The sequence below is a fragment of the Emys orbicularis genome, chromosome 9 (genome assembly GCF_028017835.1).
Source record: "Emys orbicularis isolate rEmyOrb1 chromosome 9, rEmyOrb1.hap1, whole genome shotgun sequence".
Lineage (NCBI taxonomy): Eukaryota > Metazoa > Chordata > Testudines > Emydidae > Emys > Emys orbicularis.
This window is the reverse complement of record NC_088691.1, coordinates 97,300,082-97,315,993: the sequence shown is the minus strand read 5'-3', so window position 1 is coordinate 97,315,993 and position 15,912 is coordinate 97,300,082. Positions and strand designations below refer to the sequence as shown.

The 15,912-nt window shown below is 41.2% G+C and overlaps 2 protein-coding genes across 4 annotated transcripts in view; one reads left to right on the top strand and one right to left on the bottom strand.

The window, feature by feature from the left end:
• Window positions 1-3,532: 3,532 nt before the first annotated feature.
• DNAJC19 (DnaJ heat shock protein family (Hsp40) member C19) lies at window positions 3,533-10,984 on the top strand. 2 transcript variants are annotated; one of them, XM_065410991.1, is made up of 6 exons: window positions 3,533-3,625; window positions 5,188-5,239; window positions 5,549-5,622; window positions 6,092-6,168; window positions 8,257-8,327; window positions 10,167-10,984. In XM_065410991.1, the coding sequence occupies exons 1-6, from the start codon at window positions 3,623-3,625 to the stop codon at window positions 10,235-10,237; spliced, it is 348 nt and encodes a 115-aa protein (XP_065267063.1). In that variant the 5' UTR covers window positions 3,533-3,622; the 3' UTR covers window positions 10,238-10,984. The 2 variants fall into 2 exon arrangements, with proteins under 2 accessions (XP_065267063.1, XP_065267064.1); XM_065410992.1 differs by having other exon boundaries at window positions 3,590-3,615.
• Window positions 10,985-12,878: 1,894 nt separating this feature from the next.
• FXR1 (FMR1 autosomal homolog 1) overlaps window positions 12,879-15,912 on the bottom strand; it is a 76,895-nt gene continuing 73,861 nt past the window's right edge. For both annotated transcript variants that reach the window (XM_065410989.1, XM_065410990.1), the window contains exons 15-16: window positions 15,309-15,400; window positions 12,879-13,897 (exon numbers count right to left, since the gene is read on the bottom strand). In XM_065410989.1, coding sequence (XP_065267061.1) covers window positions 13,724-13,897; window positions 15,309-15,400 — 266 coding nt within the window. In that variant the 3' untranslated portion in view covers window positions 12,879-13,723. The remainder of the gene's footprint in view (window positions 13,898-15,308; window positions 15,401-15,912) is intronic.

Below are 15,912 nucleotides of genomic sequence, written 5' to 3'. Positions count from 1 at the left end.
GGGGAGGGAAGGGGGTAGAGAAACAGGAACTGGTTGTCATAGGGGTTTCTTTAACTCTCTACTCCTAGGGGAATTTTTCTGTGTGTCTGTATTGTTACAGACATACTTGCTGACAGGTATTTTGAAATAAATTACCAAAATAATTGAAATGGGGGTGATTATGTAGTATTATTTTGACAAATAAAATTTGCAGAATTTTAAAATATTGTGCACAGATTTATTTATTTTTTGGTGCAGAATTTTTTTTTATTTTTTATTGGTGCAGAATGCCCCCAGGAGTATTAGGTGCACAGTCAGCAATTTACATGGTCTCCATACCCAGACTGTATTTGTGTGATGTGCACATATAGAACTTGCCCGTGTGCATACTATAAAGCAATCTAACTTTTTTTCTACAAAATGAACTCTAATTCACACTGAAAATCAAATAACTTAAATCAGAAAATCCACAAGACTAAGAAACTACCAGTATCTATAATTCTGGAGATAAACTGTTTCATAGCGACACAAATAAATATAAAATAAGCACTGGAATATGGTTTCTGCCCCACCCTTTGGGGTTGTGGTCACCAATCCTTTTAAACAAGTGGAAAAAGAAATAAAGTGACCTTTTATTAATAAATCCAGATATTAGTATTGCAGGCTATTTTCCTCCTGGGAGGCATTAAGGCCTGGTTCTAGCAAATGAATTTCTGAGGATGCAGGGTTCTGCTCGTTTATACAGCCAATACAAGTACACCTCTACCCCGATATAACGTTGTCCTCGGGAGCCAAAAAATCTTACCGCGTTATACGTGAAACCGCGTTATATCGAACTTGCTTTGATCCACTGGAGTGCACAGCCCCCCCCCCCCCCCCGATCATTGCTTTACTGCGTTATATCCGAATTCGTGTTATATTGGGTCGTGTTATATCTTAAGCACTCCAAGAACTTTCTTTCACCCTGTTTAAAATTTACCAGATTTTTAAAAAATTGGTAGGAGGAAAAAGAAATAGAAAATGCCCTAAAATATTACCTTATTTACCAAGAACTAGACCTCATTAAAATTGCAGCAAAAAACAAAACAATAACACAACAAACCCCAAACTCTGAAAGTACGGTTTATTTTCTAAGTGAACTCAGTGCTCATAAAAGGTATATGACAACAATGGAAACTGAATTTTTCAATTTTCCACAGCAAGAGGCAGCAGCATTGCAAGCTTCTCTTCCATTAGAAGTCAGACCTCATCTTAGGTCTCTGATCCTATATCAAGGGCTGCCCAGATGGAGGAGCTTGCAGGATTGGGGCCTTAAGCAGAGAAAGGGCAGTTCAGTCTTCATGCTCATTTGATCATTAGTCTCGGGAATGCCAAAAAGGGTGCTCACTGTGAGCCCTTGGGAATGCCAACAAGGCGCTCACCATTCCACTAGGAATTACCACTGAGACCAGCAACTCACTCATACAGGCCAAAACAGCCATCAGACAGCAGTGTTTAGACCATCTTACCTGGGATGAATTTGAAGCAGTGACTCAGAGCAGAAAGCTTCTTTACCTCATTACCAATATTCTGAGCCATCCAGTATCCAAAAATTTGATTTTATAATAGAACTACAGAGGGGCCCTCAACTACTGCTTTGTTGCACAACACTGTATTATTAATACATGACACTATATTATTACTAATACTCAGACACAAGTACCAGACCTATAATTCTCCTTCATTTTGTGGTAATCTACAGCAATCAAATAACTGAGCTTGTCCATCTGGAACCAATATTTGATATTAAATTTACACAGATTGTGCTAGTGGTCAGTCCCATTTGTTGACAGCACAGCAGGGAGTGTTCCATTAAGGTGTAAATTCACAGATTTCCGTGATAATGCATCTGGAACAAAAAGACTGATGCAAGAAAGAAGAAAGTCATAGAAAAATGGGATAGTCACAGGCAGAAGGAGGGAATTACCACAAATAAAAGAAATAAAAGATTAAACATATAGGCTTGAGAGACCAGAGAGAGCAAAAAGAAGAGAAAAAGGAGAGGGCACATGTTAACAAGAGTGGGAGGAAAACATATCTGCCTTTCATGACAAATGAATTTGGTGTTTGAAAAAGGTGGCAGTCTATTTGACTTAAAACAAGACTGAAATAAGACCATAAGAACAGCCATATTGGGTTAGACCAGTGGTTCCCAAACTTGGTTCGCGGCTTGTTCAGGGTAAGCCCCTGGCGGGCCGTGAGATGCTTTGTTTACCTGAGCGACCGCAGGTACGGCCGCTTGCAGCTCCCAGTGGCCGCAGTTCGCCGTTCCTGGACAATGGGAGCTGCAGGAAGCAGCAGCCAGCGCATCCCTCGGCCCACGCTGCTTCCCACAGCCCCCACTGGTGTGGAGCAGCGAACCGCGGCCAGTGGGAGCTGCGATCGGCCGAACCTGCGGACCCAGCAGGTAAACCGGCCCGCCCCGGCCCGCCCGGGGGCTTATCTTGGCGGGCCGTGTGCCAAAGGTTGCCAATCCCTGCTCTAGACAATACAATATAGGGCCTGATTTTTTTTAAAATAACAAAGACACTTATTTAAAACACACATTTTTCTCAAAGAATGAGGGAGGGGAAGGGAGATAGAGAGGAGTAGCACAGAGAGCACCAAGGGAGAAAGGGTGAGCCTCCTTCTCCTCAACCTCACTAGTCAGTGGCATTGCCTCATCCAGTGCTCCCCCTCCTCAGTCTGTACCCTCTCTCACCAACATTACTGTGACTCCCCTCTGCAGATTGGCTCCCTACCTCCAGTGTGAGCCCCCTATCGCTAGCCTACTTCCGTAATCTGTGCCCTCCTTCCCCACCTGGCAACCCCATCTCTCAGTGCCACCCCCATTGCCAACCTGGCACCACCCAGTCTGTGCTCCTTTTCCACCCATCTCCAGCCTGGCGCCCCTCAGTTTGTATCCCCTTCCCCCCCATCTCCAGCCTGGCACCCCCCACACTGCATTGCCCCCCCCATCCCCTGCCTGGCGCCCCGTCTGTGTCCCTTCCCCCCCCCGATCTCCAGCCTGGTGCCCCCCCAGTCTGCATCCCCTCCCCCCCGATTTCCAGCCCGGTGCCCCCCCCAGTCTGCGTCCCCCTTGCCCCCCCGATCTCCAGCCCAGTGCCCCCCCAGTCTACATCCCCCTTACCCCCCCATCTCCAGCCCGGCGCCCCCCCCAGTCTGCGTCCCCTTCTCCCCCATCTCCAGCCTGGTGCCCCCCATTTGCGTCCCCTTCCCCCCCTTCTCCAGCCTGGTGCCCCCCCCATCTGCGTCCCCTTCCCCCCCTTCTCCAGCTTGGTGCCCCCACAATCTGCCTTTCCTTCCCCCCCAATCTGCGTCCCCTTCTCCCCCATCTTCAGCCTAGCACCCCTCAGCCTGGCGCCCCCTCCCCTCCGGGATCAGTGCCCAGGAAGCTCCAGGCCCCCACCTCCGAGGAAGGACACACCGCGCTCCCATTCCCCCCCACTCTAGTCAGCTCCGCTTTACGACAGGCCCTAAGGCCCCTCGCGGGCTTTACGACAGGGCTCTGGTGCCGTACGGCGAGTCGGGGACGGCGGGGCCCCGAGCCGTGTCCGGTCCGGCCGTTTCCCACCCGCAGTAGCGGGGCTCCGCCGGGTCAGTCATGGTGAGGGCGGCTCCGGATCCCTCCGTCCAGGCAGGCGGGGGCGAGCAGGTCCCCGAGGGGCCGGTCGCGGGGTGGCCCCGGGCGGGGGAGCCCGGAGCGGCCGTTAGTCCCGCTCTGTGGCGGCCTCACCCGCGAAGCGCGTGGGCCGGGCCGGGGAGCCCGCCCCTGCCGAGCGCTGTGTCCGGCTCGCGCCGCCGGCGAGTCGCTTGGGCCGCGGCTCGGGCGCTCTTGAGGAGTTTGGCTTTGACCTCCGCCCGCATTGCAACTCTCCCCCTGGCCCTGCCTAGCCGGAGCGGCTGTCTACACTACGAGGCGTGTTTGAATACACCGGCGCCGTTACGGCAGGGCAGAGTGACACCGCAGTAACGGTTCTTACGCCAGCCGAGCTCGTGCCTGCCCGGGAAGCGGAGCAAACTGCAGCCGCACGAAGGGTTGGACCAATGTAACTAGTCTGGTGACAAATCCCACCTCCCCCAGCAGTGAGACCAGTGCAAAATCTGCCTGTAGACCAGGCTTAACGATTTGCAGACATTCTTGATCTTCAATGATCCCATTGCCTTCAGTGGCCTTACTCATCAGTTCAAAATTAAGCAGGGGAGCAAAGCAACCCTATGCTACAAACTTCTTCCAGTAGCGCTGTGTCAGTCAGGGGTGTGATGTAGGCTTGATTTAGGACTAGGGTGACCAGACAGCAAGTGTGAAAAATTGGGACGGGGGGGGGGGTAATAGGAGCCTATATAAGAAAATGACCCAAAAATCGGGATTGTCCCTATAAAATCGGGACATCTGGTCACCCTACTTAGGACAGACCTAGCTGTGCTGGCAAAAGCCTATAGTGTAGATGCAGTTATACCAACAAAACCATGCTTTTGCTGGTGTAGCTTGTTTGGCTCCTGGGTGTGCATATGGAATAAGCTATTCCAGTAAAAGCACAGCTAGGAGCACTTTGCCAATGTAATATACTGGTACACCTATACCAGTTAAGCGCACCTAGTATAGGCATGGCTGTGTAGATAATACAGTTCGCCAGCTGTTACACAATCATCACTTATCCAAAATAGGGCCATGTGTCCACATATCTCTTGATTTTCAATAATTGAACAATGTCATTATAATTTTGAGCATTCAGACATATTGGATGTCCTGAATGATGTTTGGATAATTGAAACTAAACTGTAATATTTGATATTGCTGAAGCATTTTTTATCTGTGGAACTTGAAGCATTTTATAAATACCAATTAAGCCAAAAAATGCATTTGTGATTAGTGGAATATATGTTTCAGTAACTATATCCATATAGGACTACTGAAGCTTTTCTATTCCCAAGAGTAACTATTAACATTTCTACCTGTAGTTTTGAAATACAGTAAGTAAGGCTTTAAAAGCTGCCAGCCAATGTGTGCAAGTTAACTGTATCTATCAATTATATTGCAATTTACTGTTTTCTTGTCATATTTGAAGCCATTTTAGTTTTAATGTACATATGTAATTAACTTGACTAAAGATTATTGCATTTTCATTTTTGTTAGAGTAACCGATTAATTTTCTCCCCCACACCTAGGCTAGTACTGTGATAGCGGTTGGTCTGACAATAGCTGCTGCTGGATTTGCAGGTTTGTATCTGGTGTGAGGAATCTAACACTGGATTGTACTTTTCATTATGTGCTTTAATAATGGTGCAGTGTAAAATATACTCTCAGTTCAGCACGACACAGTACATTATCTTTTAAGGGACACATACAGAGGAGTGGACTTGCTGATCTGATTGCAGCCAAAGAAAATACCTAATTTTTTCTCTTTTTAGTCAGGTCAAAACCATTTTTGTCCTACATACTAATCTGAAAGTAAATTATTGTACTGAATTTCTAAATTTTCATGAAATTATGCCTTCAGTTCTGTTAATGTTAGTCATTTTCTTTAAGGTCGTTATGCATTACAAGCTATGAAGCAAATGGAACCACAAGTAAAACAAGCCCTTCAGAATCTGCCAAAATCTGTAAGTTTTGTTTTATCCATAGTACTTTTTTTCAACCTATGTTAAATATATTTTTCTGTACCTAAATAGCTTCACTCAGTCCCGAGTGAGAGGTTCAGATGCTCTAATATAAAGCGAGACAGACCAAACTGTCATACTGTATTACTGATTGGTGCTGTTAAATTGGGACAGAAGATCTCCAAATTGAGTGTATAAAACACTTTCACTCATCTCAACAATACTGCTGTAGGTCAGTTCCAAATTAAAGTGGTTGATTTGGCAACCTCACCAAATAGTTGAGTAAATAATGAAATTCAACTTTGATTGAATTTCATGAAAACCATTCATAAGAAGCATCCTTGTACTCTTATAGATAGGAAAGCTCTTTAGCTATTAAAGAAGAAATGGTGATCTCTCCTTCACCTCCAATATTGTTTAATTCACATTATTTTGCCTGTCAGTTTTCTTACTAATGCATCTTCCATTTCAGGCCTTCAGTGGTTATTACAGAGGTGGATTTGATCCCAAAATGACCAAACGAGAAGCAGCTTTAATATTAGGAGTGAGGTAAAAAATCATTTTAATTAAAAATGTAGGATGCAGGAGAGAATACAGGACTAATGAGTTTAAGATCAGGGGTCTGATTTTTCAGAGGTACTGAATCCTCAAAGCTCCCATTGACTTCAGCATCTGAAATTCAGTGCCAAGTTAAATTAAAAGGGATTATCATAATGCAGAGACTGCTTTTACTCAGCTCAGTTTGCAAGACTGGCTACCAGGTCTTTCTAAGGTTGCATATATTAGATTGTTGATTACAGTATGTTGTACAAAGAAACATTACCTTTTAAAAGCCATTTCCAATTGGGGATTCAGTATTCAACCACATTTTTTTTTGTATTACATTTTTAACTTGCTTTAACACCCAACCTAAGTTTTCTGGCAATAAAAGAATGTCACTGTGCCTTTATATCAAAGCATGGACTATGATCTATTTAGTATTTCAGTACAAAAATTATTTTTGTTTTCGGTCACACATACTAAAAAAGTTAATGACTGGTGGTTGCCTTCACCAAATTCTGGAAAGATTGACTTTTGTTTTGGCTGCAAAAGTTCCACAAGCTTTCTAAGCTTAGCAACTATGAAGGCACAGCCTTATTCAGAAAATTGTTTCATTTGAAGTCTATCTGGATTTTTAGGAACCCTTGCCCAGACTGCTGCAAAGACTTAAGATGTAGCTATCCTCACTCCTATATTCGGGAAATGGCTACTGTGATGACTTCAACTGGCGGACTCTCACTGCATTATTAGCTAATGTAGTTGGTGGCCCTCTCTGAAGCTGACTGCCATCTATTCTGTAACTGACTGACCATAGAGAGGCTGATAACTGCAGTAAACACATATTTTAAAACAGCAGCCCCCAAATTGTGGGGTGTGCCCCCCTAGGGGTGTGGAGGAACGTTGGGGGGGGGGGAGGGATGATGGGGCTGGACCACCCAGCCCTACTCTGCCCCCAGCCCCACCCCTGGCCTCTGTCCCCAGCCTTGGCCCTGCTCCCAGGCTTGACCCCTGGCTCCTAGTAGTCATGGCCCAGCTCTGGGGAAAGGGGGGGGGGAGGACAAATTACTTTGGAGCAGGGCGGGGGGGGGGATGTGATTTAAAAAGTTTGGGAGCCACTGCTTTAAGAAGAACCTCAGTGTGGTGATCAGAACTATTTGTATGAGTTAGAGTTGAGGTAAGATTTTCAAAAGTGCCTATGTCTCATTTTCAAAAGTAACTTAGGCACGTAGACGCACAAATCCTATTGACTTTCTAGGATATAGGTGCCCAAGTCAATGGGAGTTGGGCTCCCACATACCTTTGAGAATCTGGGCATAAGGTGCTTTTGAAAATTTTGCCTTGCCCTTATTCATTCTTTCACTGCTCCAGATTTGCATCTCATTGATCTTCCCAATAGCATAAGTCTGTGACATTATGCCTGATAAGAATACTTATTATTTGTATTGTGGTAGTACCTAGAGGCCCCATCAGACAGTGGGGCTCCATTTTTCTAGGTGCTGTACACACAATGAAAAGACCATCGCCCCCCCCAAAAAGCTGAAATCTAAGTAAAAATACTAAGAATAAAAGTTTAGTAAAGGAAAATCACACAAGCAGGCAGCCATAACTAACAGTTTAGGGATTCAAATAACTAAATAGTTATGTCTTAAATGGCTTGCTCTCAAGGACTGTACACATACACCCACAAATGTTTACAGGACTTTAATTAGGTACAGTCCTAGGGAGGGTATGTGTTTTCTCTTTCAAATATGACTGAATTTCCAAGAAATAAAAGACCATGAAAAGTAATGTCAAGCTCCTTTTGACAGTTCTGCAGTAGAAACTGGTCAATATCTGTCTGTGAAGCTGTAAAATACACATTAATGTTGGCATGATGGACTGAAGATGTTGAACAAAGTAGCAACAGGAGAAAAAACTCTGCAGGGTAAAAAAAGTCTTTTCAAATTTCTTAACTTGCTGTGAACAATTGCAGTATGAGACAAATTATTCTTAATAATTGCTAATTTTTTTCTAATTTTGCAGGTTTTCAGTTGTGTAATATTTTTAATAAAATTCCTTTGTCAGGTTACCTAACTCTGTTTCTTCTTTTTAAACTAGTCCTACAGCCAATAAAGGTAAAATTAGGGAGGCTCACAGACGGATCATGCTTTTGAATCATCCAGATAAAGGTATGTAAAACCAGTAGGTATAAGTCCCATTTGAAATAAATCAATTATTATTGTCCACCCAGTATATTTTTGGCCCAAATTAATGGAACCAAGATAATGAGATGTTTAGGGCATATAGGTAAATCATTCATATATTAACAACAACAAAAAACCTGACTGGGAGGAAATACATCTTAAGATGCTTGAATCCTTGTATATTCAGAGGTCCCCTGCCCAGACATTTGAACACTATTAAGACTAATAGATTCAGCAAATTAACCCAATACATCATCTCTGCATTGACTTACCATATAAAGACAAAAAAAGTTCCTTTTCGGTGAAAGCCTACAGTGTGATTGTACAGCTGCTCTGACGCATGGAACTCCTATTTGGTTAGAATTGGGCCGTTAAGTCTTCAGAAACAGCAAAAAACTTAATATGTAGTATTGCTGCCTATGCGACGCTAATGCTGAGATTCTGTTAAGTACTTAAGCACATGCCTAACTTTAAACATATGAATACTGCCTTCTCTATTCATCATAGCAGTTAAACCCCATTGACTTCAATGAATCTAAATCATGTCATAAGAACGGCCATACTGGGTTAGACCAAAGGTCCATCTAGCCCAGTATCCTGTCCTCTGACAGTGGCCAATGCCAGGTGCCCCAGAGGGAATGAATAGAACAGGTAATCACCAAGTGATCCATCCCCTGTTGCTCATTCCCAGCTTCTGGCAAACAAAGACTAGGGACACCATCCCTGTCCATCCTGGCAATTAGCGATTGATGGACCTATCCTCCAAGAACTTATCTAGTTCTTTTTTGAACCTTGTTATAGACTTGGCCTTCACAACATCCTCTGGCAAGGAGTTCCACAGGTTGTCTGTGTGTTGTGCGAACAAATACTTCCTTTTGTTTGTTTTAAACCTTTGTCCATTGGTACTTGGCAAATTGGGACCTTTAATCTTGATTTAAAAGATAAAATGGCCTCCTTGAAGTGACTGTGAAACTTCCCATCCACTTCTTTGCCTCTTTCCTCCTCCTCAAATAAAACTGGTCATCAGGACCTGCCTTCCCCAGAAATCTTCCAGCAAAGGAAACATCAAGTGAATTCTTAGGCATACACAGAGTCTAGTAACATGGGAGTCTCATAATATTGCCAGTTTTTAACAGGAACGAAAGCAAAGAATACTGACCTTAGGAGACACTGCCCTTTGTACTCTAAAAGGGTCTATGCATCTTTTGGTAGGTGATCAAATCTAATTTTGGTACATTTAATCTACTAATCACCTGTATTTTACATTTCACTATTAAATTATTCCACCAGTACAGAAGCTTGGGTCAGGCCCTGCTGAATTAGAGAGACTGGTTAATCTGTGGACTCATTAGCTTTATATAAAATATGCAGGGAACATCCAAAACATTTGGAAAATAGTTCTGCATACCCCTCTAAATCCTTGGTGACCCTATCAATAAATTCACCAAGTGACACAGGACTAGACTAGAAACCGAATAGAATTTAGGGTTTGTCTACACATGAAATTATTCCAGAATAGCTATTCTGGAATCACTATTCCTGAACTGAGTGGAGACATATTCCAGAATCAGTCTTCTTCCTGTCAAGCTTAATCCACTTTGTTGGAGTAAAAGCTGTTCCTGAACTCCATGTTTAGACAAATCTTAAGTATTCTGCAACTAGTATCAGATATCATTTGTCTATTAAGGGGCAGTCATGTATTTCTTCGAACAGATGTGCTCACATTTTTCTCCCTACTGGTACCAGTAAGCCAGAATTGGGCAATAATGTAATAAAGTAGAAAAAAATTGTCTGTTTTTGTGACAAGACTGTTTTTTCTTCTAGGTGGTTCTCCCTATGTGGCAGCCAAAATCAATGAAGCTAAAGATTTACTGGAAGGCCAAGCTAAGAAGTGAATGTGGATATTTAGTTGTAAATTAATGGTTTAGTTTATGTATATGAATATCAGTTTTGATAACTGACCCAAGGAAAGTTGACACCAATCTTTTTTACTTGATCAATGATTAAACTAATGCAGGGAACCCTCCCTTCTCTTCTCCCCCCCCCCCCCCCCCATCTTGGTTGCATCATGTATATCTTGTTTTGGGGAGGGTGGGGGCTTACAAACAGTACTTTTCCAAAAGTGATTCTAAGCCACTATCTCTAGTAGTGGTACAATTTACCTCTAATTCAAAGTATTTTTCCTAGGATGACATGGGAAATACTGTGATTTGGTCTGGCTAATCTATATTCAGACAAACAGCCTGACGGTCTTGAGCACTCTGAAAATGTTGAATTTCTGTTTAACCAGGTACATTTTTGAAATTCATGCTGCTATGGCTTAATATCCCAAAGTTAGCAAGATGATACTAATAAGAGAAAAGGCTGGGTTGAAACTACCCAAGGAAAATCATGGGGATTTATTTGCACAATAGGAATAAAGCATTTAGAAATTCTTAGTTACATTAATGCGACATGTAAAATGGAGAAAGTGGAATGTACTGAATTCTCTTGTAAGATAACTTGTATTAACTTCCAAAAACAAGTTGGACATAGTCAGTGCTATTGATTTGTCTCCATGTATTTTTTACTTATTTCTACACTGGTTTTCATTATTTTTACTGATTCCACTGCATTTAAATAAAATGACAAACTTATACTTCTAGTAATAAATACTAAAATTGCATAATATACTAAAGCCTTACAGTATATGATGCTTAAAAGAATAAGGTATAGTACTCTTAGGATAACAACACTGAAGTTTGTAGTAAGAGATGGAAAGTGGGAATTTTACTTGCATGAGCCTTTAAGGTAGAGGCTTAGATTCAAAGTTACAAAGAGGACTTTTTTTTTTTTTTTTTTTTAAATGAGAAATTGTAAAGGAGTTCTCCCCCCCCTGCAAAAAAACTATCCATTTTCCCTTGGTACAGAAAACATTGCTTTACAGCACAGAAGTTATGTTGTCTATACACGGACCACAGTTCACACAACTTTTAGCTTCTCTAAGTCTAATATGCTTGTATTGTGACCAAACTGAGGTCTTTGCAACCTCTCCCTGGGTCGCTCTGATCCCAAGCTGCAAAAATGTATGTCTCACTGTGTATGGGAGTATCAACACTGAAATTCTGTGCATTAAGAAATGAGCAAGACTAAATCAAAGATGGAAAACCAGAACTACTGAATTGTTTTTAAGAGTATTTAACAAAAAAATATAGACAATGAGAAGCATGAAGATTTATCTATACAGTGCTTCAATCTGTTTGTCCAGATATTTCCCAAACTAAAACACACAGCTCTGCAGGTCCAGCTGTGATATATCTCAGGGTATTAAAAAATAAAAACGTTGTTAATGGCTTTCAAATCTACCTCTACGCTTAACTATTCTCCCCTATGTCCAGGATCACATTTTTCTAGATGTCATACTACATTCTTAAACACACATCAGATGAGCTCATCTTTCTCGCTTCAACAGTGCCATTGTGACCACCACTACCGTCCCAATTACTCCAGTTGTTTACTTTAGAATTATTTTGACTGCGTACAGGTCTGTCTCATCTTACGCTGGGGTTACGTTCCACAGTCAGCGCGTAAAGCGAAAACCGCGTATAGTCAAAATTACATTGAGTGTAATGGCGGGTGGAATCGCCCGCACTACAGGAACAGTATTTAAATTGTTATTTTTCTTTTGTTTTTGTTTTTGCCGACGGCATAAAGCTGAATTCGCGCATGTTAAATGCGCGTAAGATGCGACAGACCTGTACTTTCCTCCCCAGACAACTATACTGTCACCGAATCCTGGTACTTTCTTCTCTAGAACATACTGAAAACAATCCATCCCTTCAGCTGAAATGCATACCTATGTCTTAGTTATCTCTTGCCTTGACTACTGCAGCCTCTCCAGCCTCCTTGTTGCCCATCTCAGCTCCTCTCGCTATATAAAATGCAGCAGTTAAAATAACGTTACCCACTGCTCAGAGCATGTCATTCCTCAAATCTTTCGACTGGCTTGCATTCACGGAATCAGGTTTAAGATGGTCTTCTCTTTCAAGGCTCTACACAACCACACCCACACCTGCTGTGGTATCTTTCTGCATCCCTCTGGTCCACGTGACAAAATAGTGACCTCATTGCTCTGCATTTTCTAGTCCGTATCAATATTACTCCCATGCCTGGAATGGCCTCCCCTATTCTGTGCCAGGCTTCCATCCTTTAAGTCCCTCTTTAAAAGCCTGCAAATGTCAACACATGTGAATGTGCCACTGTCAATACTTCCATCTATATAAAAATAAGTTATCACCTCCTCTAAATCTCCAAGGCCCTTCCAGTCTAGAGGATAAAAACGGTATTTTTAAAGCATCTTAACTTATGTTTTACAAACTCCTGTGTAGAGAGGTCAAGCTTAACGTGTTATCTAGGTCTTCCATAGGAGAGAACCTAGAGTTCATCTCAACCAGTTAATAAGTAAAGAGGTTAGTACTAAATTACAATGTCAATAGTCTGAAATATCTTGAGTTACTTTAACTAGGCCATCTTTCTGATTAAAGGAAACTAAGTAACCAATGGAAGATCAAAGTTTATTTTTTTCTACCAGCATACAAAAACATATTGCACATCAAACAACCAAAATAAAAATACTCTACTAAGGACTAACATATGTAGTTTATACAGAATAAACTTTCTGGAAATTGATCTTTTCAGTAGTTCAGGTTATGTCTTAATGGACATGACTAATTCAGCTTAGTGTTTTATCTAAAGCTATGTTTGATTTTTAAATACTGTACAGTTTAATAAATAAACCAAACAAAGCCTCAAAGTAGAACAGTCACTGCCAATGTCACCCAATATCCCTGCAGATTATGAGAATTTAACAAATGTATTCCAGTGGTCTGCAGTTTTTTTCCTCTACATACAGCATTTAAAAAACATGTATTAAAACAGACCAGTTTCCAGACTAAACTAATGGAGAAATTACAATTCAGTGCAAAATATTTTAGACTGCATTTCTTTCTAGTTTTCCTCAGGTGAAGAAGTGGTTGCATATTATTAAAAATGTAACAAAAGCAGCTAATGCTTTCATAAAGAATATTACATTAGGGATTCCCCCCACATCTTTGCCATATTTTGAAAACAAAATAACATTTCCTATAGCCAGCAAGTTTTTGTTTATTTAAATGTTACATATACTATCTCAAGGCACATCTGATGATATATTTATAACACAGTAGGTGTCAAAGTATGTTTAACATATGATTTCTTCAGGATCCCTCCCCTTTCTGAATTCCAAAATGGAGGAACTGAAAGTGCGGTGTCAAGACTGGCGATCCATATTCTATCTTTGGCAAGCTTATACAAGCACTATTGTAAAATGTAATGTAAAAGAACTGTAAACTAGGAACTTCAGTTTATGAAACACCATTCAGCACTGCTTCTTCCTGATTATTTTCTTCTTCTTGTATAGTACTTGACTTCTCTTCTTCAGGGCTAGGCTGTGGCTTAGAAGATTCATCCGCAGACGCATTAGCAGGGCCATTTATTGCTTTTTCTGAAGGGCCATGTTCTTCAATCACATCTTTTGCCTTTAAAAGAAAAAAGATTTTAAAAACCTACTAGATACAACATGGAAAAACCCAATCGAGAGAGGGGGGCATAGTCCAGTGTGTTTTAAACATCAGAAGGGGAGCCAACGTCACCCGAGTTCTAATCTTGGCTCTTGACACTAACTCCCTCATAAGAATTGCCATAGTGGATCAGACCAGTGGTCTATCCTGTCACCAATAGTGGGCAACACCAGGTGCTTCAGAGGAAGGTGCAAGAAACCCTGCAGTAGGCAATTATGGAATAATCTATCCCCCAAGAAAGTTTCCTCCTAATCCCCAGTAATGAGAGTTTGGCTTAAGTCACATTAGGTTTTATATCCCTTTCAAATCTCCCCTACTCCTTTTTAGTATTTACTAGTATAATTGGCTATTCTTGTTATCCATATACACCTCTACTCCGATATAACGCTGTCCTTGGGAGCCAAAAAAATCTTACCGCGTTATAGGTGAGACCATGTTATATCAAACTTGCTTTGATCCGCCCCCCCGGAGCACTGCTTTACCGTGTAATATCTGAATTTGTGTTATATCAGGTCGTGTTATATCAGGGTAGAGGTGTAAATGAATAATATCTTTTCAAATCCTGCTAAGCTTGTCATCTCAATAAATGGCAATATTCTCTGTGTGGGTAGAAACGTATTTCCTTTCTTCAGTTTGATTTTGCCCCCTTTAATGTCACTGAATGCCCCCTTGTTCTGGTATTATGAGATGGGTGAATAGGGTCCCAGTTTACCATCTCTACACCATTCATTCTAGCCTCTGTAGCCTTATGCAAGTCACTGAATCTCTGCCTTAGTTTCCCCTATTTGTAAAATATAAAAAAAAATAATGCTTATGACTCCTGTGAGATGGGTATTATTCATAAAGTGCTTTGAAGATTAAAAGCTTTATAGGTGGCACGTATTTAAGGAATTGGGGTAAGGACTTCTAATTTTAGAGTACTATGTTAGATGCAGTAAATTCAACTGTTACTTATAAGAAAATCTGCCTTATAATTCAACAACAGATGAACATCAACTGCTGTGTACTCAGTCACTTGCTCTTGTGATGTTATAGTCATCTCAAACAGTTGCCTCTTTACAAAAGATAAAGTGGTTTTAAAACACCAGAATCTTCAGAAAGACCACCTGATTTCATAAATATTCTGCAAAATTTACGATTTCATAATTTGGCTTGAAGATGGAAACAAAGTACTTTTGAGACCTATTTCAAATATACATTCAAAGGGTAAAAGTATATCTGCCTTGCTAGTTAGCATCAACTATATTATCAATAGGGTTTTTCATTCCCCAGCTGTGAAAGACTGAGCATTCCCATCACTAAAGAAGAGAGGAAAACAAAGCAGCATATATTTTTTAAAAAATGTTGAGTTTTCTTCCTTTTTTCTTACCATTTCGTTCTTGGTTTTGGCCAATGTTTCCCTTGGGAGGTTTCTTTGTCTACTCTGAGATTCAGCTCGCGATATGTAATCAGCTACTGTGACTGTGTGAGGGAAGAAAAATTAAAGATGCTGAAGCGTTACGAAATATTTTCCAGATTATTTCATGTTTAACAGTGAGCTAATTTGCTACTGTGCCATTGTTTAGGATTTTCTGCACTTTATGCATAAAATATAGATTTTTATAGCTGATAAATATGTCTTATTTGTGAATCACCTAACAACTCTTTGGGTGATTAAAAATTATAATTAACTTAACATTTAATTTATAATAATTTCATAGTAAAGATCAAATTCTGTCCTTGGATAAACATGCATGGCTTCCACTGAAATCAGTGGTAGCTGAGCATACATCTGCTTCTGGCAGGCAGAATTTGGCTGTAATTAGGGTAAAAAAATAATTCTAGTTTGAGGTAGGTGTAGGCTAAGCAATCTGAAAAGAAGGACTATCACTGAGCTCTCTTCATGACATAAAACACTTTAGATTGTAAGCACTTTGAGAAAGGGAATTTGTTTATATTGGTACATTTTACTGACTGGAAAGTGAAGTGGACAG

Bases quoted from the DNA above. Each gene is read 5' to 3' on its own strand.
- DNAJC19 (XM_065410991.1), top strand. The intron at 6,169-8,256 runs GTAAAAAATCAT...TTTTTAAACTAG, and splicing joins GCTTTAATATTAGGAGTGAG to TCCTACAGCCAATAAAGGTA. The intron at 8,328-10,166 runs GTATGTAAAACC...TTTTTCTTCTAG, and splicing joins TTTGAATCATCCAGATAAAG to GTGGTTCTCCCTATGTGGCA.